This window comes from Microtus pennsylvanicus, chromosome 2, assembly GCF_037038515.1.
Source record: "Microtus pennsylvanicus isolate mMicPen1 chromosome 2, mMicPen1.hap1, whole genome shotgun sequence".
NCBI classification, from domain to species: domain Eukaryota; kingdom Metazoa; phylum Chordata; class Mammalia; order Rodentia; family Cricetidae; genus Microtus; species Microtus pennsylvanicus.
Window position 1 is genome coordinate 30,258,979 of NC_134580.1, and position 19,780 is coordinate 30,278,758.

At 46.5% G+C, this 19,780-nt stretch overlaps 1 protein-coding gene across 1 annotated transcript; it reads left to right on the forward strand.

Annotated features, from left to right (window-relative positions):
- The first annotated feature begins 9,673 nt into the window (after positions 1–9,673).
- On the forward strand, positions 9,674–11,173 carry LOC142844147 (sperm motility kinase 2B-like). Its single transcript, XM_075962443.1, has one exon. It carries the CDS (start codon positions 9,674–9,676, stop codon positions 11,171–11,173), a length of 1,500 nt encoding a protein of 499 aa, XP_075818558.1.
- Positions 11,174–19,780: the final 8,607 nt, after the last annotated feature.

Consider the following 19,780-nt stretch of genomic DNA (forward strand, 5'->3'; position numbering starts at 1 on the left):
ATGGAATACTACACAGCAAAAAAAAAAAAATAATGACATCTTGAAATTTGCAGGCAAATGGATGGATGTAGAAAGCATCATATTGAAGGAGGTAACCCAGACCCAGAAAGACAAATATCATGCACTCCCTCATGAGTGGACATAAAGCAAAGAAAACCCATCCAACCATTCACAACCCAAAGAACCTGGACAACAAAGAGGACCCTAAGAGTGACACACAGGGATCTAATGGACATGGCAAGTAGGAAAAGACAACTCCTGAGTAAACTGTGAGCATGGGGGTCATAGGAGAGGGTAGAGGGGAGGGGGATGATGGGAGGGGAGGGGAGAAAATTATATCTCACTAAAAACGATAAATGATTGAAAAAAGTAGAACTGGGAGTGGATAGCTGATCTTGTGGTTTGGTCTAGGGTTCGACTGCAGGACAAACAGGCAGTGGAGACATTTGTAGAAGGTGGTGTGTGGCAGTGAGGGACTGGAGGTCAGACGGTGACAACAATGAGAGCCTTAGCAGTAGCAGATGGCTTAATGCAGGTGGCAATGGATGGTATTTCTGAGGCATGAGATCATAAAGACCTGGAACTAAGACAGCACCAACTGTACCAGGGTTTAGAATCCACATAGACAGAGACACAAAACAGAATTTAAATCATCAAAGTAGCCATGAGAGCTAAAGGAGTCTAAAAACACTCAGAAAAGTTACTTGGGAGTTGCCCTAGCTCCGAGGTCTGCTCTAAATTTTTCATTTGCATTCTCAACTATTTTGGTGGTTATTTGGTTTATTTTGGGAGGATTTCCCCCTCTACTTCCCCTAAAATATTCGCCCAGAACATCAGGTTTCATTGAAGAAACCACATGTGCCTCCTCCTTCAGAGGTGTGGATTCCGGGACCACTGATAGATTTTTTTTCCTCTGATCACTTTGAACATATCAACACACTGCCTGCTGGGGTCCTAGTTTTCTGTCTGGTAGGAAATTGGATGAGGAGCTTATGGAGAAAATGTGATAAAGTCTATTCTTCTCAGCCCCGTAGAAGTTAGTCACTTGCCCTGGAGTGTCCTGGGAAACAGAGCATTCCCACAGCATCCCATAGTCAATCAGAGGCTACCATGTTACTCTGATCAATCTGAGTCTACTACAAAAGGAATTGATTGCTTTGAGGACAGATGTGATGGGTTCCATGAGCCAAAAGTCATGACAGTATGTTAGGGTCTGTGAGAAGTGGACCATGCTCCCCATCCACTAATAGATGGGGGTCAGTGTGTGCCAGGTGGAAATGTCAACTTGACACACGCTGGAGTAATCTGAGGAAGAAGGAACTTAACTATCTAATAAGTAAGTCTATGGGGAATTTCAATCAGTGTCTGATGTCCCTTGGTTGGAGGTCATGGGTGTATCTATAAAATAAGCTGTCTTAGAGAGGAAAGGAGAGCAAGTCAGTAAGTGGCTTTACTCCATGGTACCTGCTTTGGTTCCTGCCTCGAGGTTCTGGTCTTGACTTCCTGCCCTGACTTCCACTCATGGTAGCTTCTGATAGGAAAGTGAAAGGGAAGTAAAGCTTCCTTCCTCAAATTGTTTTTGGTCATGATGTTTCTTCACAGGAAGAGAAAGCAAGTATATTTACCTGCTCAGCAGGTCCAGTTATTCCAGGGTCTAGAGAGGTGCTACCTGAAAGAACATGGGCGCAAGAGAAGAATGAGGCCAAGCCAAATTCTCTTGTCAAAGCCTCCATTTTTTAGCATAATGCCAGTGGCTTATATAGCCCCTGGATGAGGGACCTGAATCGGGTTGGGGGCCTTTGCCAAGGCAGCAAAGTCACTAGTCAGCACACCTGGTAAGTGGAAACATTACTTTTGTGGCTCTGCTTAACAAACAGCTCTCAAGGTAGCTAGGATGTGGGGGCTCTCTACAAACATTCTTGGGACAATGGTCCCTCCTATCAAGAAAGTTGGGATTTGTGGCAGCTTTCATGAGAAAATAGCTCTCAAGATAGTGAGGCTTTCTGCAAACATTCTTAGGACAATGGTGCCTGCAATCATCTTTGGGAAAATGGCTCCTGAAAAGTATACAGTGTCCATAATGGTGAAGGACAACATCCAGAGCCTGTTATAATTCACATGATTCCAACTACTGTGATTATTAAAGTGGAAAGGGTTTCTATTAGGGCTTGGATGTGTAATACCCAAGGAAAGATCCCGTGTTTAAAATCTGATCTCTAGCATGTGGCCATGTTTCAAAGTTGGAGAACCTGGTAAATAAACCCAGAAGGAAAAGATAGGGCATGTGGTGTTGTAGAATATTATTTCAAGGTGTGTGACTTCTGTTTAGGTTGCACTTGTTGAACTATGTGAAGCTGTGATGCTTTGCCTGTCTAAAACACCTGGTAGGCTAATGAAGATTTTAATGGCCAAACGTAAGGCAGGAGAAAGGATAGGTTGGTCAGTCACACAGAGAGTATAAATGGAAGGAGAAATCGTAGAGGAAGGAACAGAGAAAGAGCAAGAGAACAAGGAGAGCAGGATGCTAGGGTAAGCTATCCAGTTATCCAGACACTGAGTAATAATCAAAGAAAGATACACAGAGTGCTTTTAAAAAAAAAAACAAAAAACTAAAAAGCCCAGAGCCAGAGGGAAAGGTGGACAAAATAATTCAAAGATAAGAAAAACTGGAAAGGAACAAGCCAAGCTAAGGCTAGGCATTGTAAGTAAGAAGAAGCTACTGTGTATAATTTAATTGGGAGCTGGGTGTCAGGTCCCCAAAAGAACAAAAGAATGAAAGAACAAACACGATGAACAAAAAAGGGAGATATAGTGAATGCTAACTGGGTGTAACCAGCCTCCCCAGGCCCCTACGTGCCAACTGACCAGGGCAGCCTTCCTGTACTTAGGGACAGAATGTGAAGAAAACCAGTGATCTAAGCCAAGCCATCATTGGTCCATTTCTTGCTCTGACCTCACAATGACAGAACCCTGTTTCTTAACTGCTCTGGCTGAGGCTGCCTCCTCTCCTTACAGTTGAGAGAGGCTCCTGACAGATCTGCAGTTGAAAGAGTGATTTAGATAGAAGTGAGCTGGTCCCACTTGGTGGATATTCATGAGCTGTTGAATCTGAACACAGTGAGTTTCCTTCTAAGGTCACAGATTTGGGGTTTAGAGGTATATGTTTCCAGGATTGAAAATAACCCTTTCTTCCTTTCTTTCTTCCTCGGTCTGGGGTATAATTGGGGCAATTTTTATCATCTGCATCAATTAGATGTTTACTCTACTTTAACCTTTAGTTTTAATATTTCTCTGGGTTCATTCCTTCATTCACCATTTTAAAACATTTGTGTACATTGACTCTACAACATGAGTATTCTCTCAGTGACATTTACCTACACGCACATGGAAAGCTTTGACCACATTCCCCTGATCTCACTGCCTCCTGCCCACCCTTTCCAAGTCCCTTGGTGTTCTCACTTAATAACTCAGTCAGGTACTTTCCAAGTCTAGGCCAAGTCATGTGGACTTTTGTCCTGAGGACTGACAGGCACACTGGATGGTGTCCTAAGGAAGGGCACAGATGGATGTCTGCCTGTGCTCTAGCAGAAAGCCTCCTACAAAGAGGTTGTCTTAGGATCTTCCTGGCAGTTCAAAGTCAGGGCTGGAGAGGGCCAGAGGTAAGAGTTAGATCCCATTTTGTGATGCTAATGATGGAACAGGGCAGCTGAAAAGGATTCAAGAACAAAAAAAGTGAAAGTCTAAAAGAACCCTTTCTTTGAGGAAGAGAGGAAGTTTCCTTGGTGGGACATAGCACACCAGGTCCCTCCACCATCTTCTGTCCTTCTGTGTGCCTGAAACTGACCTTTTGTGGGACATTTTCATTTTCTATCAGGGAGCAGGGCGATTGCAGTATTAAAGCTCATGTGTTATCAGTCACGGAGTTGGGGCAATAATCATTTGGAAGCAAAGGATCAGTTCTGCTGGCCAGAGACCTCAAGGAACACGCTTTAGAACAACACTACCTAGTGCTGGGATGTTCTGCCCAGCACTCCAGAGACCCACCCCAAATACCTGTACTTTTGGAAAAACAGGGGGACATTTTGTTGACAAGGACTGCCTTTATTTGATTATCACAAGCCTGGGCTAGAGGAAAATTCTTTCATCTCTTCTTTATTTTTCCAGACATGGAGCCTCTCAGTGTGGCTCTGGCTGTTATGGACCTTGGTTTGTAGACCAGGCTGGCCTTGTCCTCACAAAAGGCTGCTATCCAGTAACTAAGTGTATAATGTGTGCACATACGATGCCTTAGGGGTGTGAACTTTCTATTGACAGGGATCATCCTGCTTGAACTTTCGTAAACTTCCATCCAGTTTCTTTGGCTTATGCCCCATAGCTGGTTCTGGGTGGGTCCTGTGAGGTCCATTTAAAGGGTAAATCTGTTGATTACTTAGGTGAGGTGAAGGCAGCATAGCTTCAAGAACACAAAAAGGCTGAGTGCCACCCTCCCACCTCAGGTGTTGATGTCACACTCATGACACACTTGTGTCCATTGTGATGAGGAGCGGCGGGCCGCTTTCTGCCACCCGGCTAGCTGTGCCTGAAATAATTACACAGAAACTGTATTCTTTTAAACACTGACTGGCCCATTAGTTCCAGCCTCTTATTGGCTAGCTCTTACATATTGATCTAACCCATTTCTAATAATCTGTGTAACACCACAAGGTGGCTTACCAGGAAAGATCTTAACCTGTGTATGTCTGGAGTGGGAGAATCATGGTGACTACTTGACTCAGCTTCTTCCTCCCAGCATCCTATTCTGTATACCCTGCCTTACTAATTTTCTGTCCTATTAAAGGGCCAAGATTAAATTTCATTTAACCAATGAAATCAACACAAAACAGAAGACTCTCACCCATCATTTTCCCTTTTCCTGTTTAAACAAAAAAGAAAAGCTTTCACTTTAACATAGTAAGATTACATATAACAAAACAGTTATCAATGAAGAACTACAGGTACGATATCTATTTTATTCTTTATCATAACTAAGGAAAACTATAACTATAACTATCTATCTATTCTTCAACTCCATCAAAAACTCCAGAAGGATATAATATTACCTAAGTAAATGAGAAGTAAGCAACTTACAAAATTCTAGGAATCACAGAGACATCTCGCTGCCTGGACAGTCACCCAAAGTTCCTCTGTACCATTGGGGCATCCATCTTCGGCCTACAGGCCCATAGTATCCAGTGCCATTTCCATGAAGCAGGAAATTTCAAAGGCAGTTTAGTCACAATCTGTTGTGTCCTGCAGAATGTCTCGCAGAAACTTTCATGAATCAGGAACCCTGAAAGATCATATCACCTTTAGGGAAGTCAGCAGTACTCCTTCTGTGGGTTCTTTGTGTCCAGTCCAGTTTATGCAACAGTCCAGGCAAGAGCAGTTTCTTGCCAAAATGGCTATCAAACTCCATAAGGAGCCTCTTCGATGCCCATCTTCCTCTTGAAGTAGATTGTTGCTGCCAGAAGCAGATGTGTCTCATTGTCATGAAAAGCCCTAAGTTATTAAAACATTAAATGCCATATTCTGCAGTCTTTGAAAGATATGAAAAATGTCTATCTAATTGAAATATATCTCTATATATCTAGAAAATCTAACTAACATGACTACAAATTTGACTATTGTAGATGATTATCCATTAACAACCTGTATACATTACATTTTTAAATGAACTACACAATCACAATACCTTGATCAAATTTAGAAATACATATACATATAACAAAATTGACCTTAAAATCCACAAAATGCAAATTATTCATATCTCTATCAGTCCATGCCCTGTGTCTCACAGCCAAGGTTACTTTTGAAGCACTGGGGCCCTCAATCATGTACAAGACAAAAGCAGTCCTTGCTCTTCTGTTTGCTTTTGCTTTTTGGTTTGGTAAGAGAGGGTCTCCTGTAGCACAGGCTGGCCTCAAGGCCACTGTGTAGCCAAAGCTGACCTGAACTCCAGGTCCTCTGCCTCAACTTTCCTAGCTTTAATAATTGCCATGTGCCCGGCCACAGTGGTGCACGCCTAGAATCCCAGCAATCAATAGGCAGAGGCAGCTGAACCTCTGTGACTTTGAGGCCAGCCTGGTCTACAGAGTGAATTCCAGGACAGCCATGATTGTTAAACAGAGAAACCTGCCCTGACAAACTAATAAAAAAAGCCAAGTGCTCACTTTTATGAGACTTTTCTTGCTTTTCTGTCAGTTTAATGGCCTAACCTGAATCATCCTGTATTTTAATTACTTTCTTCTCCCCAGGGCCTGACATTCAACACCTCACCACATAGGCTGAGGCCTAGCCGGATTTCTGGTCCTGCTGGTACCAGCTTGGCCACAGTCACCAAATGTAAGTTTTAACTAAGCCTCTTTTCTTCTATTTACCAATAAAGACATGGGAGTCAGAGCCAGGCGATGGTGGCGCATGCCTTTAATCCCAGCACTAGGGAGGCAGAGGGAGGCGGATCTCTGTGAGTTCGAGGCCAGCCTGGTCTACAAGAGCTAGTTCCAGGACGGGAGCCGAAAGCTTCAGAGAAACCCTGTCTCGAAAAAATCCAAAAAAAAAAAAAAAACACAAAAAAACTTGGGACTCAGATGTTGGGGTGATAACCTGCTAGCTAAGAGTGGCCAAGACGCAACGAATCTACTTTCCTATTTGGACAGAGACCCAGCAAGAAAAGCATCTCTTCACTCATCCCAAACTAAAAAGACCCCGAATAGCTAAGTGCTTGCCTACACCATCCTGTGCATCCCTCTCTTCCTATATTGCTGGCTACTTTGTTCTTCCTTGGCTAATTCTTGTCAACTTGTTGCTCACTCCACTCCCTGAGTTTTTTTGTTTTTCTTTTCTTTTCTTTCTTTATTTCAGTTTGTTGAGACAGATGGATAGACACGCCTTGCAGAGTGAGGTTGGATATTTATTTAGTGGATATGGAGGGAAGGGGAAAGAGGAGAGGAGCAGAGAGGCAGAGAGAGACAGAAACAGAAGAGGGAAGAGGAGTAGTACTGAGAATGGAGCAAGGCAGAAGCTGCGTCTTCGGGAGGAGAGATGGGAAAAGCCCCATTCCCCTGATCTCACTGCCTCCTGCCCACCCCTCCCAAGTCCCTTCATGTTCTCATTTTTTCACTCAGCCGATCTGTACTTGGTGACAGAAGGGGAAGAAAACCCGTGAGCTGTGAAAAGCCACCATTTGTCCTTTTCTTGCTCTGACCTCACAATGCCAGCGCCTGTGCCATCACATCACTGGCTGAGGTTGCCTCCTCTCCTTACAGTGCAAGCGGGTTCGTGAGGTGGAAAGTGGTTGGAGCTCTGTGCTGGTGAAAGAGACTACTGGACTTTCAAGAGCTGCTGGACTCCAACATAGTAAGTTTCCCTTCAGCTTTGTTGCCTTTGATTGTTGTTGTTGTTGTCTGTGTATTTATTCATTTTCTGGCTTGATTTATGAGCTTACTTTTTCATGTTTTTTTTTTTTTACTCTGTTTATTTTGTGAGTGTATGGGAGGAGAATTCAAGACAGAAATTCTCTGTGTAGCTATGGCCTTCCTGGAACTTAGTCTGTAGATATGGCTGGCCTCAAACTAAAAGATTACCTGCTTTGCCTTCTGAGTGTTGGGATTAAGGGCATGTGCCACCACAGCCCGGTAGTTTTCATATTTAAGTTGTGCATCTTGGGGTATAACTTTTAATATTATTCTTTTATGTGTATGAGTATATTGTTTTCTTTCTTTGTGTGTACCAAGAGCCTCATACCTGTGGAGGTCAAAAGAAGAAGACAGATTAGCTAGAACTCAAATAACAATTGATTGTGAGCACCATGTGTGTTGGGCCTCGAACCAGGGGTCTCTGAAAAAGCAGGAGGTGCTGTTAAACACTAACTCATCTCCCCACAACCTCTGTCTTTAGTTTTACTTCTTCATTTACTTTTGTTATGTGTTCTTTGGTCTGTTTCTCTTTTCTCATTTCAAGCCTTTCCTTGTTATGGCGTACCATATCATAGGAACAATTTAGTCCTGGCAATCTCAGGAACATCTCTAATGCATTCTGAGCACTTGATCATGTGATTAACCCACGCTGCTATGCTTTCTTCTCACACGACCTCCTCCACATTCCTAGGAGCCTCCTCTTATGTTGAGGACCTCCTCCTGCTCCCAAGTTCCACATATGAGAGAAGAAAAGTGACACATTTGAAGGACTGGCTTTTCCCATGTAGAGCGATCTTCTCTGGTGACAACCATGTTCTTGAGAGCCCCACAGTTTCATCCTTCTCTGTGGCCGTCCTTCTGTATGACTGTGGCACTCTTGCCCTTAATTCTGTTTCAGTGTTGTGTTGTCAGGCTAAATGCGTAGAGCTATCCTTGCAAGGATCCTTGGGAGCATATTTTAACCGTGAAGTATGGCCTGACTTATGTGAATTTGGTGAAAAGTATTAAGCAGTATTATTAAGGACTTTACATCTATGTTCATCATGGAAATAGCCTCTATTTTTCTTCATTGTGTTTTCATGGTTTGGGCATGAATGAGTTTGGAACTACTAAGGACCTTTCTATTTTATGGAGTATTGAGGAACACTGACATTTGTTTTCAAGAGATTGGGAGGATTCATCAGTAGGTTTGCCTGCTCCTGGGCTTTCCTATGCAGATTCCTTCCTCATAAATATTTCAATCTTGTTCTTCATCATGTCTTCTTACTTAAATTTATATCAAGAAGTTTCTCAATTCCATCCACATTTTCCAGTCCATGAGAAGGACTCTCAGGGTTTTCAAAAACAGATTTCTTTGGGAGATGGGTTAGCCTGGAGAAACAGCCCAGTAGTTAGGAACATGGACTCTTCTCGCAGAAGACCAGGTCTGCCTCACAGCAATCCCATGACAACATAACTTCTTGAAGTGCCGCACCTAGGGGATCTGTTGCCGTCTTATGTCTTTCCAGGTCATAGAAAGAAAATTAATCAAAGAGACTTATATCACTCTTTAAAATTATATATAGTACATGTGAGTGTACATTTAGGTGACCTCAAGTGTGTGTTTGTGTGTATACATATGTGTGTGTGTGTATATGTGTGTGTGTGTGTGTGTCTGTGTTTGCCCTTGAGATCGTCCACGCATGTGTTTGGATGCCCTCAGAGGGCAGAAGTGTAGGATCTCCTAAACTGGAGTCACTTGATCCGCTTGGCCTGGGTCCTGAGAACCAAACACAGGTCCTCTGCCAGAATAGTAAACCTTCTGACCTCCTGAGCCATCTCCCCACCTAGACACTCTCTGTTTTCAGGGTGTCTGTTGTCTCCTCAACTTCTCATGCATATGATTTTATTAGTATCTTGTCTCTCAATGAGTGTTCAGCTCAAGTAAGAGGATGATTCTCCTTCCCAATCAGTGGCTTGTAGCTTCTGCGACCCTTTGTTTTCTTCTCTCAGTTTCTGGGTGAATCCGGCCAACCTGACCTGTGTTATGTTCTGCTGTCCACTGCTTTGGAAGGTACTTCCTTCCCTTCCTGAGCACTACGTAGCTGGTTAGGTTGCCTGAAATATCTGTGACTCTTTTTCTCTTTGGAATGTAGGAATTCATAGTGATAAACATTCTCATTGGTGTGATTTAAACTGTTTGTTTAAAGTTCCCGTTGTGTTTCAGCGAGAACCTGGCCATGGAGGAGGTCAGAGAGACCCTCTACTGTGACAAGGAGACATTTAGCAGTATCTATCAAATGCTGACAACTCTGGGACGAGGAACTTTTGCCACAATCAAACTGGCCTTTCACATGCCCACTGTCAGCTACGTGGCTGTGAAGATTCTGGCAAATGTGAATGGGGACTGCGCCCCGAACCACAATGAGGTTGATATAATGAGATCCCTCGTTCATCCGCATATAATCAGGTTCCTTCGGGAGGTGCAGACACGGGACATGACGTATCTCATAATGGATTACGCCTCCAAAGGGGACCTCTTGCGTCAGATTCGCAAACCGGGAGGCTTACAGGAGTGCGAGGCTCGAAGGCTGTTTGGACAGGTAGTACAGGCAGTGAAGTACTGCCACGACAACTGTATCGTCCACAGGGACATTAAGGCAAATAACATCTTGATCGACGCCTCTGGAAATGCCAAGCTCTGTGATTTTGGCCTGGCAGTCAGAGTTGTCCCTGGGACAAAACTAAAGACTTTCTGCGGCACTCTGGCCTACTGTGCCCCGGAACTGTTCGGAGTGGAGCCATACGATGGCTATGCCAGCGATGTTTGGAACTTAGGCGTGCTCCTCTACTACATGGTGGCCAGGCACCTTCCGTTCCAAGCGAGCTCTTCTATGGGGTTGAAGCAGCAAATTTTGGCTGCAAACTTCAGCGTTCCTCATCATGTCCCACTTGATATTTTCAACGTAATCGTGGAAATCTTCATGATCGGCCCCAACAGGAGGCCCACCATCAGTCAAATCCTGACGCGCCCCATGATCAGGCACAGCCAGGCACGGGCATCCATCCAGAGTCTCCCAGGCACCCTGAGCCCTAGCATTGTCGGCACCATGGCAGGTGAAGAAATAATTGAGTGTCTAGAAGTCCAAAAATTTGATCAGGCGATGGCCACATACCTGAGTCTGCATCACCAGGCCCCCGGGGGAGACTGCTGCCATCACCAGGTGAAACCCACAACACCCATGGAGCCAGGCCTTGCCCACCTATCCCACCTGCGCTGTCCTGTGGCTGATTCCCTCATTAGCAGCAGCCCGGACAGCAGCAAGAGTTTCTCTCCATCGAAGATCGGGTTGTGTGGCAGCCTGACGGCGAGGGCCCAGACATCCTGCTCTCTGTACCACCCTCATGGGGCAGACCACAATGAGGCTGCAAATGATGCAGAGAAACTCTGCAGCTCGCTGGGGACGACTCTGCGTGTAACCCCCAAAGGCTCCTCCCTTGGGGACACACTGCTGACCACCAGACAGGAAGAGGCCATCAGCCATGGTCAGCCCCAGGATGCCGGGCCAGCTTCCTCCCAAAACCAGAGGCGTCACCGCTGGAAGAGGGTCAAGAAAACCCTTGTCAATGGCTTCCGACACCTATGTTGCTGCCTGCCTCCTGCAGAGAGTAACCATGCCTCCCGTGAGAACCAGGCTCCACAGTCAGGGGATCCTAGAGGCACCCACAGAACCAGGTGAGCACCTTTCTCACTTCATCTGATTTGTACTTTTCCTCCTGTCCTTTGTGATAAATGATGCCTGTGTCCACTATGGCACACTGTGAGCATAACAATCTGTCCCTTCAGAAAGACCAGGTGTCCCCTGAAGTGTGACCTCAGGCTTGTTGAGCAACAGGGGGACAGCAGAGATGCTGAGCCAAGCAGGGAGAGGTGGGGGCAAGGCCAAAGGAGGCAAAGATTCCTTGGAGTAACATGTCGGGTACTTGGGCGCTGCTGGGCAGTGCACTAAGTCTTGTGTGTTTTGAAGTCACTAAGAGTCTCCTTCCTGTGCCTTTCTCTCTGAAGCCCCGAAGAGGTCGAGCCCCAGCTCCATGGCTTCTGAGCCACGGGTTGGGGATCGGTCTGGATGAGATTCAGACAGCCACTCTGGGGACCCATGCCAGATGCCCAGGACACCATCTGGCCACAGGCCCCTCCTGCAGAGGAAGAGCTGTCCACTCCAGAGAACATCTATCTCTCCAGGTAAAATCCCAGGCAGGAAGGGTAGGCTTCCCACAGGGTCTAGCTCAGTGTGGAGGACTGAGGTGCAAAGGTGCCCTAGGCTGTCTTGTGGAACAATAGTGCCTTGCCCTCTCCCCATGCCTGCGGGAACATCAGAAGTGGTGCTCTGGGTAGTGACTGACCTTTGCCCCATTTCTTGGCAGAGAACACGGTCTTCTCCATAGGGTGAGACTTCTCTCCCCCAAGGAGAGTATTCCTAGTCAGCCTGGCCTAAGTTGGGTTGCCAGGTTGAGAATGTGTCCTGCAAGCAGCCCTGTAGGACCGACTCCTCTAGAGGGTAGGCTCCCGCAAGAACCTTTAGCAGGAATCCCCACAAGTAATTCCAGCAGGTTCCATTGCTTGAGTCCTCAGACCCAAAGCTTGGGAAAATCTGAGCTGGGGAGTGAGTGACCCCAGGGCAGCAGAGTCCCCCTCTCCACCAATTCTGCCTTCCAGCTACTCACCTCCTGCCTCTGCCTGCTTGTTCCTTCAAGGCCACCATTCTCATCAGTGACAACTAGCTCCTGCACTTAACACCATGTGCCACACCCTGAGGGACTGGTAGGTGTCAGAGTTAAACCTGAAAACTTAATGAGGGGTCAGCATCCTGCTGTGCCTCCTGCCTCCAACTTGCCTGAGTCTGCCTGAATCTGCACTGGCCAGTGAAATTCTTTAAGAAGGCTTCTGTTTTTCCCAGCCTTTTAAAGGTGAGCAGGCTTTTCCACTTCTTTTGGAGGTGGGTGGGGTGTGCTTCCGGGAAGCTGCCTCATCCATGCCACAGTCACATTGGTAAAATCTCATCTCGTGTTTTTTCTGCCTAGACCTTGCCAAACTGTGACAGCAAGAGACCCAGAGAAGACTGTGCGACTGGTGTGGTGGTCCATCTCTCCAGCTGTCTTCCTCATTAGAACCATCCTGGGTATCTTCTATATTCAAGAATGTGTCCCAGCATTCAGCGCAGGTCGTTGTGATGGCGGATACCCCGGCCTCTGGTGTCACTCTGTTCTCCTGCCCCCCCAAATTTTATGGCGATATCTTCAGACTCGGATCCCCCTCGTTTCTCCTTGGAGCGCTGCGGTTTCAAGATACAGAAGTGTGGCTTATCCGAGCCCCTCCAGACTTTGCCCCACAGTGGTGAGTGGTCACTCTCACCCCACCCACTGGGAGTATCCCCCCCACACACACACACTGGAAACTGAACCCACCCCACACTGTGAACCTAGAACTGTAGACAGCATTTCTAATAACTCGGGGAATCAGCCACATTCTGTCCAACCCAGGCTGGTTTCTTAAGTCCCAGCATCGTCTAGCCTCAGTTTCTTGAGTCTGGAACTACAAGTGGGTGTCACATGTTCTTTTGTTTTGGAGAATCATTTTTAATTTGTTTGTTTGTTTGTTTCTTTTTCATGACAGGGTTTCTCTGTAGCTTTGGAGTCTGTCCTGCTGTCCTGGAACTAGCTCTTTTAGACCAGGCTGGCCCTGAAATCACCTGCCTCCCGAGTGCTAGCACTGAAGGCGAGCACAGCCACCACTGCCTGGCTTTGTTTTGGAGAATCTTACCATCCTATGCAGCAGTTAAACTCGGATCTTTCTGCTTCTACCTCCCAATGGCAGCTACCGAGCCCAATATTATACAATGCTGGTGATGAAATCCAGGGCCCATTCATACTAGGCACAAACTCCATATCTGAGCCTCGTCCCTCGCTCGCCTGCCTTAAACATTACTTAGCCATTAACGATGGGGATTAGATTTAATGTCAGCACTCAGGAGACTGAGGCATGGAAATGGTAGGCTTCGCGGCCAGCATGAGATAGGGAATACCAAGCTAGCATCACACACAGAGGGTCTGTCTCAAGAAACAGTCAGGAGCCGGGTAAAGCCAGGTCGTGATGGTGCAGCACATGGGAGGCAAGGGTGGGTGGATCTCCGAGTTCCCTCCCAGCCTGGTCTACAGAGTGAGTTCCAGGACAGCCAGGGCTACACAGAGAAGCCCTGTTTTGAAAAGCAAATATTAAAAAACGAAGCAAGCAAGCCAGGAACGGTGGCACGTGTCTGTTTTCAGTACCTGGGAGGTGATGCATGCTGATCAGGAGTTCTAGGCCTCACCCAAGCCCCACACAACAGAAGTTAGTTGAGACCAAACTCAGTGTTTAGCACCCTAGCCTAGAAAAGCTGCTTCTAGCCCCGGCCTCCCGCTTTGCAAAGGATCTAGCCAGCCTCTGCTTTCTCCCTTTCTTTCCTCAGCCGCAATGGGTGGCATGTGCCCCTCTCTGGCTCTAAGACTGTTAAGGGCAAACTGGATGGCAAGAGGTGGTGATGCAGGGTCCTTACTGGCAGCCCTCAAGCTGGAGAAGCCACCTTGCTGGCATCGTCAACAGAGGTGGGAGGAAGACTCACTTGCCTTTTGTAGAGTTCTTCAACCCTGTCCTTGTCTGTTCCCCCTCACTGCCGACTGTCGGTACCTTGTACTCATGGTCGTCTATTTTCTTTGCAAAAGCATATGACTCTTAAACCCCACAGTGTCATATCTATTGGTTCCTTCTAACGAAGAATCCTTTCTTTTTCTCTCCTCTTGTTTGGACTCCGGTTTACTGTATGTAGTCCCGGCTGCCAAGGACCGTCGATCCTCCTGCCCTCAGCCAACTGAGTGTAGGTGGTATAGGTATGTAACTTGTCTCAGTGTATTTTAGAAGTTTTACTTTTTAAATCATCTATGTAGGGATGGATATCCTTCATATTTTAATCCTTCTGCCTCTGCGTACAAATGTAGGGATTACAGGAATTCCACACCAAGCCTGGTTTTTTGGTTCTGAAAACCAAACCCATGTTTCTGCTTGGTGAGGAAGAGTTACCCTAACTGAGTCACACCTAGAACTCAGGCAGGCTAGCCTCAGACTAGGTATTTCTCTCTGTAGCTGAGAAATACCTCCTGATGGAACTGAAGATCTTACACATTGACCCTGATTTCTCTCTCCCCTCTCTTTCTCTCTTTCTCTCTTCTCTCTCTCTCTCTCTCTCTCTCTCTCTCTCTCTCTCTCTCTCTCCCTCTCTCTCTCTCTCTTTTAGCCTTTCTAGATGACCTGTTTTTCTGACGGAGAGTCTTTAGAAGTTGCACACACAAGGGGTGTAGCTGGACGCCACTCTTCTTCTGAAGCTAGTGAGCTGTGTTCTTTGTGGGGGAGGAAGAGCAGGCTGTCCCAGTCATGTATCATCTCAGAGTCCCCAGACTCTCCCCTGTGTATCCAGGCAGCGTTGAAGGTATGTTCTGACCAGAAGCCCTCGAGTCGCCCGCAACTAACTCCCTATGCACCTGCGTGAAACAAAATGGAAGTCACCAGCCCTAACCAGCCCATGTCCCGACCTCAGGCTGATTAAACTAGGAAGATGGAGCCTCACCCCCACTGCTTGAAGGTTTAGTCACCTCACCCCTTGGGGCAATCTCCTATCCCTCACATTTAGACAGTTCTAGGGAGTTTGTGGATTTGTCTTAAAACTAGATGATAGAGCTAGGGTGAAGGTGTATGCCTGTAATCCCAGGACTCTAGAGGTTTAGTCTAGTGACTAGCCATAAATTCAAGGCCAGCCTGGCCTCCATGAGGAACAGTAGGCTAGGCTTTGGTGGCTCTCTGTCTAAAACACAGAAAGTGAACAAAGGACTAATGCTCACTGTGCCTAGCATACACACTGGCTCTGGGCCTGGCTTCTTTAGCATAAAATGAAACCAGGTGGAGCATGCCGTGAATCCCGGTATTGGGGGGAAGACACAAGAGGATCAGAGAGTCAAGGCCTTCTTCCAACACAGAAAGTTGGAGGCCCGTCTAGAAGGAATGCCACTCTTTTTGAAAAACCAACAGCACCTACCCCCAAATCTTAATGCCCCAATCTGAGAAAACAGTGACATAGCAGCCCATTCCAACCACGTATTCCTTGTGAATCAAAAGATCTTTCTGACAGAGAGAAGAAATTTGGCATCCAGATGTGCAGGGCTATTTCCTGTGACTCACATCTGGAATTGTCCTGAGCCAATTGAGTTCATCCTTGTGCACAGCACTGAGGAGCTGTTGGGTAAGTACTCCCTGCTGGCCCGGTGGGAGGCACTGACAGGAAGGTTTGGGGAACATGGAGATCCCCACCTGTGCCAATGAGAAAGGCAGGAAGGCTGCTGGCCCTGCCACACATCAGAAACTCTGATGTTGTGCTGCCCCCTTGTGGCACTTCTGTACCAGTTCCGTGTTAGTGAGCCTGGTTTCCTGGGGTCCCTGCTTCAATTCCTGCCACAAACTGGGGTGACTGGGTGTGCTCAGAGGTGGGGTGGGGGGAAGCTTCCACTGCTCTGTACCCATCTGACGTGATTCTATCCTTCTTTACTTCATTCCATTTCTACAGTATCCTAATAAAAGAACAAAATAGCTGTCATAGATGTTCTGTCCAGGGGTTGTCCCTGAAGAAATTTCGTAAACTACATTGCTGCTTCTTCCTGGCCCCGCTATCTATAAAGAGAAACGATTGTCACTAAGCAAGAGTGTGAAATCGACTCCCTGGGTGAGATTCAGAAGCACAAGAAGCCTGACAATGACTGTCTGTCTGTACGCTGTCTAGTTACCTTGTTTGGTATGTGTTCATGTGCAGAATCCAAGGAAAAGGACCGGCAGGCTTGCTGAAGCTGGCCACCCCGGCACCTGGAGATGGAGACAGGTGAATCTCCGTTTTTGTTCTGTTGTTGTGATTTTTTTGTTTTGGAGACAGGGTTTTTCTGTTTGGCCCTTCCTCTCTAGACCAGGCTGGCCTTGAACTCACAGAGATGTGCCAGCTTCTGACTCCTGAATGCCAGGATTGTGGGTGTGTGCCACCTTTGAGGCAGATGCATTTCCACGTCAGTGGCCTTGAGAAAGCCTGTGTTAAAACACAATGTGCCTGGCACTCGAAAGTGACATCTGACACCGAACACCTGTGCTACACACACATACCTTGAGCTTGCAAGTGTGTGTGTCTACGGACACCGCTGCACACGTACACAGTGTAAGCATATAGTGTGTGAGTGCATCTGCACACACTTAAGTCAAAATAGTGTAAGGAAACACAAGGTCAGCCTGGGGCGCTGTGGACCTTTAGTCCCAGCAGTTGGGAGGCAGAGGCAGGCAGATCTCCGTGACGTCAGCTTGATCTACAACTGCAGAACTTGCTGTCCCAGGAATCCTGGGCTACCCACAGAAGTCGGTCTATAAAAAAAACAAACAAGGTGAAGGGAAAAGAGGAAGCAGTACAAAGTTAGTTGAAGAAGCAGGTAGAAGATCTGACCTCCTCTGCAGGAGCATTCTGCTGGCCAGACCTAGGAGAACGAGACAGGATGCTGCTGCTGAGAACACTGGGTGGTCCTCTCTGGATGCTAGATGGTTTGCAGAGCCCAGCAAGCCAAGCGCTAGGGTATCTTATTACTGCTGGGTAGAATTGAGTTGGTGGGCTGACAAGGTGATCCCAGCTTTGTTAGCACTGTGGGTCACCTGGATGTCTCACCTCTCTGCAGCACAGGACTAGACGCCTCTCAGAAGCCAAGACCCTGCACTAGGGAGAAAAGAAGGCCACCTTGATCGATTCTACTGGAGCTAACCCCTGCTTCTTCCCCAATCATGGCAATATATGTTTCTATGTTGGAAATAAAATGACATTGTTAAATGATCTAGCTTTTGGTTGTTTGGATACAGGGCCTGTTGTCTGAGAAATCACATCTCTAACACACAGGAAGCAGAGAGGGAGAGTTATCTGTAAGTAAAGAGGGCAAGGCTTTAAGTTCTCTAAGCCCACCCACAGTGACATACTTCCCCTAAGAGGCTCCTGTGCCACAAGTTCCATAATCTCCCGAAACCTCACCACCAATTGGAGACCGAGCACTTACATTCATGAATTTATAGAAGACATTTCGCTTTCAAACTACCATGCCCACTGAGCTAATCCACAGGCCCCAGGGTAATCTTTAGTTCCAAGTCACCCTTTGCTACAAAATTAAGTCTCAAAAAAAAAATCCGAAAGGAAGGCTGGACATAGGGGTGCATCCATTTATTCCCAGCATTCAGGAGGCAGTGTCAGATAGCTCTCTTGAGTGCGAGGTCTACATAGTCTCCAAAATAAATAAATAAATAAAGATGGCTGTTACTGCCTGTAAATTGAAAAGAGAGAGATTTTTGCCAAGTGAGATGGTGTGCGCTCTAGTCCTTGTACTGGGGTAGTGGAGGGAGAGAGATTTATTGGACGTTATCCTTGGCTAATTAGCAAGCTCAACAAGTCTAGGATTTATGAGATTTTTCTGTCTCCACATAAAAGAAAGAGCCGGGTAGGGGTGATGCATGTCTTTAATCCCAGCACTCGAGAGGCAGAGGCAGGTGGATCTCTGTGATTTGGAGAGGAGGTCTACGAAGAAAGACCTTTTCATGCCTTTCCTGATGATCCCTTGGACTCTCAGAGCAACAGGAAAGCACTAGCCAGTTATAAATACCTATAATCCCAGCTCTGTGGAGCCCAAGCAGGAGGATCACAAATTCAATGGCAGCCTAAGAGCCCGTCCCAAAACAAAAGCCGGAGGTGGAATTCCACAGCAGAATGCTTGTGTTGCATGCCCACAGCCCTGGGTTTGAGCCCCAGCAGAGCAGAAACTACAGGGTAAGAGCGGTCTTTGTGGCCATTGGGCTGATAAACTGCTCTGCAGACAATATTCCTGTCAAGGAGAACCATGTCTATAACGTATGTTTGAATGTTTCAGGGAATACAAAATAAGTGATTAGAAATGTAAATGTTTAGGGAAATGTAAATGTACATACAGAGCTTCTTCTTCTTCTTCATCGTCTTTGTCTCCTCCTCCTCCTCCTCCTCCTCCTCCTCCTCCTCCTCCTCCTCCTTCTTCTTCTTCTTCTTCATCTTCATCTTGGTATGTTGAGAGAAGGTTTCTGTGTAGCTTTGGTGGCAGTCCTAGAACTAGTTCTTGTAGACCCGGCTGGTCTTCCGCTTCCTGAGTGCTGGGATTAAAGGCATGTGCCACCAACACCCAAATATACAGTGCTTCGTTTTCTGCCTTTCAGGTGTTTTTGGTTTTTTTGTTTGTTTGTTTTTTGGAATTTCATGTTGTCAAGGCTGGCCTTGATCTCACTATGGAATGAGGCTGGTTTTGATTTTCTTGTGTCCATTTCCTCAGTATTTTGAGTTCAGACATGTGGCAGCAGCCTAGCTTGTGTGTATGTTTGTGTGCACGGGTGGTCATGCGTGTATGAGAGTGAAGGAATCTTTTGGGTGTCTTCTTCTTCTCTCCACAGCTTACATTTGACACAAGGACTCTCACTGAACCTGGAGCTCATTGACTGGCTAGGCTGCTGGGGAGGAGCTTCTGTCCCAACTGTCCCCAGCTTTTACATGATGGAAGGAATCTGAACTCCAGTCTTCATGCTTACACAGCAGGCATTTTACTGACCGAGGCTTCTCCCACGCCCCTCTTTCCAACCTTTGCAAAGTCTGAAGTTGCTTCTCAATAAGAAAGTGTTTTAAAACTGGATTGTATAACTTGGCGGTGGTTGCACAAGGACTTGGGAGGTAGGCAGAGGCAGGCAGATTTCTGTGAGTTCAAGGCAAGCCTGGTCTACAGAGTGAGTCCTAACTGCTTCCATCACTACTTAGATACCATGTCTTGAAAAAGCAAAAATACATAGATAGATAAAATAAAATAAAAAAGCCCCAAATTTAGACCATACAAGATAGTGACACACTGTCTCTTGAGTGGTAGGATTGCACCCATGTGCTACCACATCCGGCTTTATATAGAAACTTTGAAGAGCACAGTGGGGGAAGGCGCTTGCTACCAAGCCTGATGAGTTCAGTCCTCTAGACCTCCATTGTGGGGGGTGAGAACAGACTCCCTTGGGTTGTCCTCTGGCTTCCACATATGCTCCATGCCATGAATATTCACTCATAAATAAGCACATAATGAAATGATGATAAAAGGAAAAAGTACCAAGCTGGGCATGGCAACACATAGCTTTAATCCCGGCACTTAGACATGATCCTTACTCTACTTAGACCTTGAACTTCTGATTCTTCTAAGTT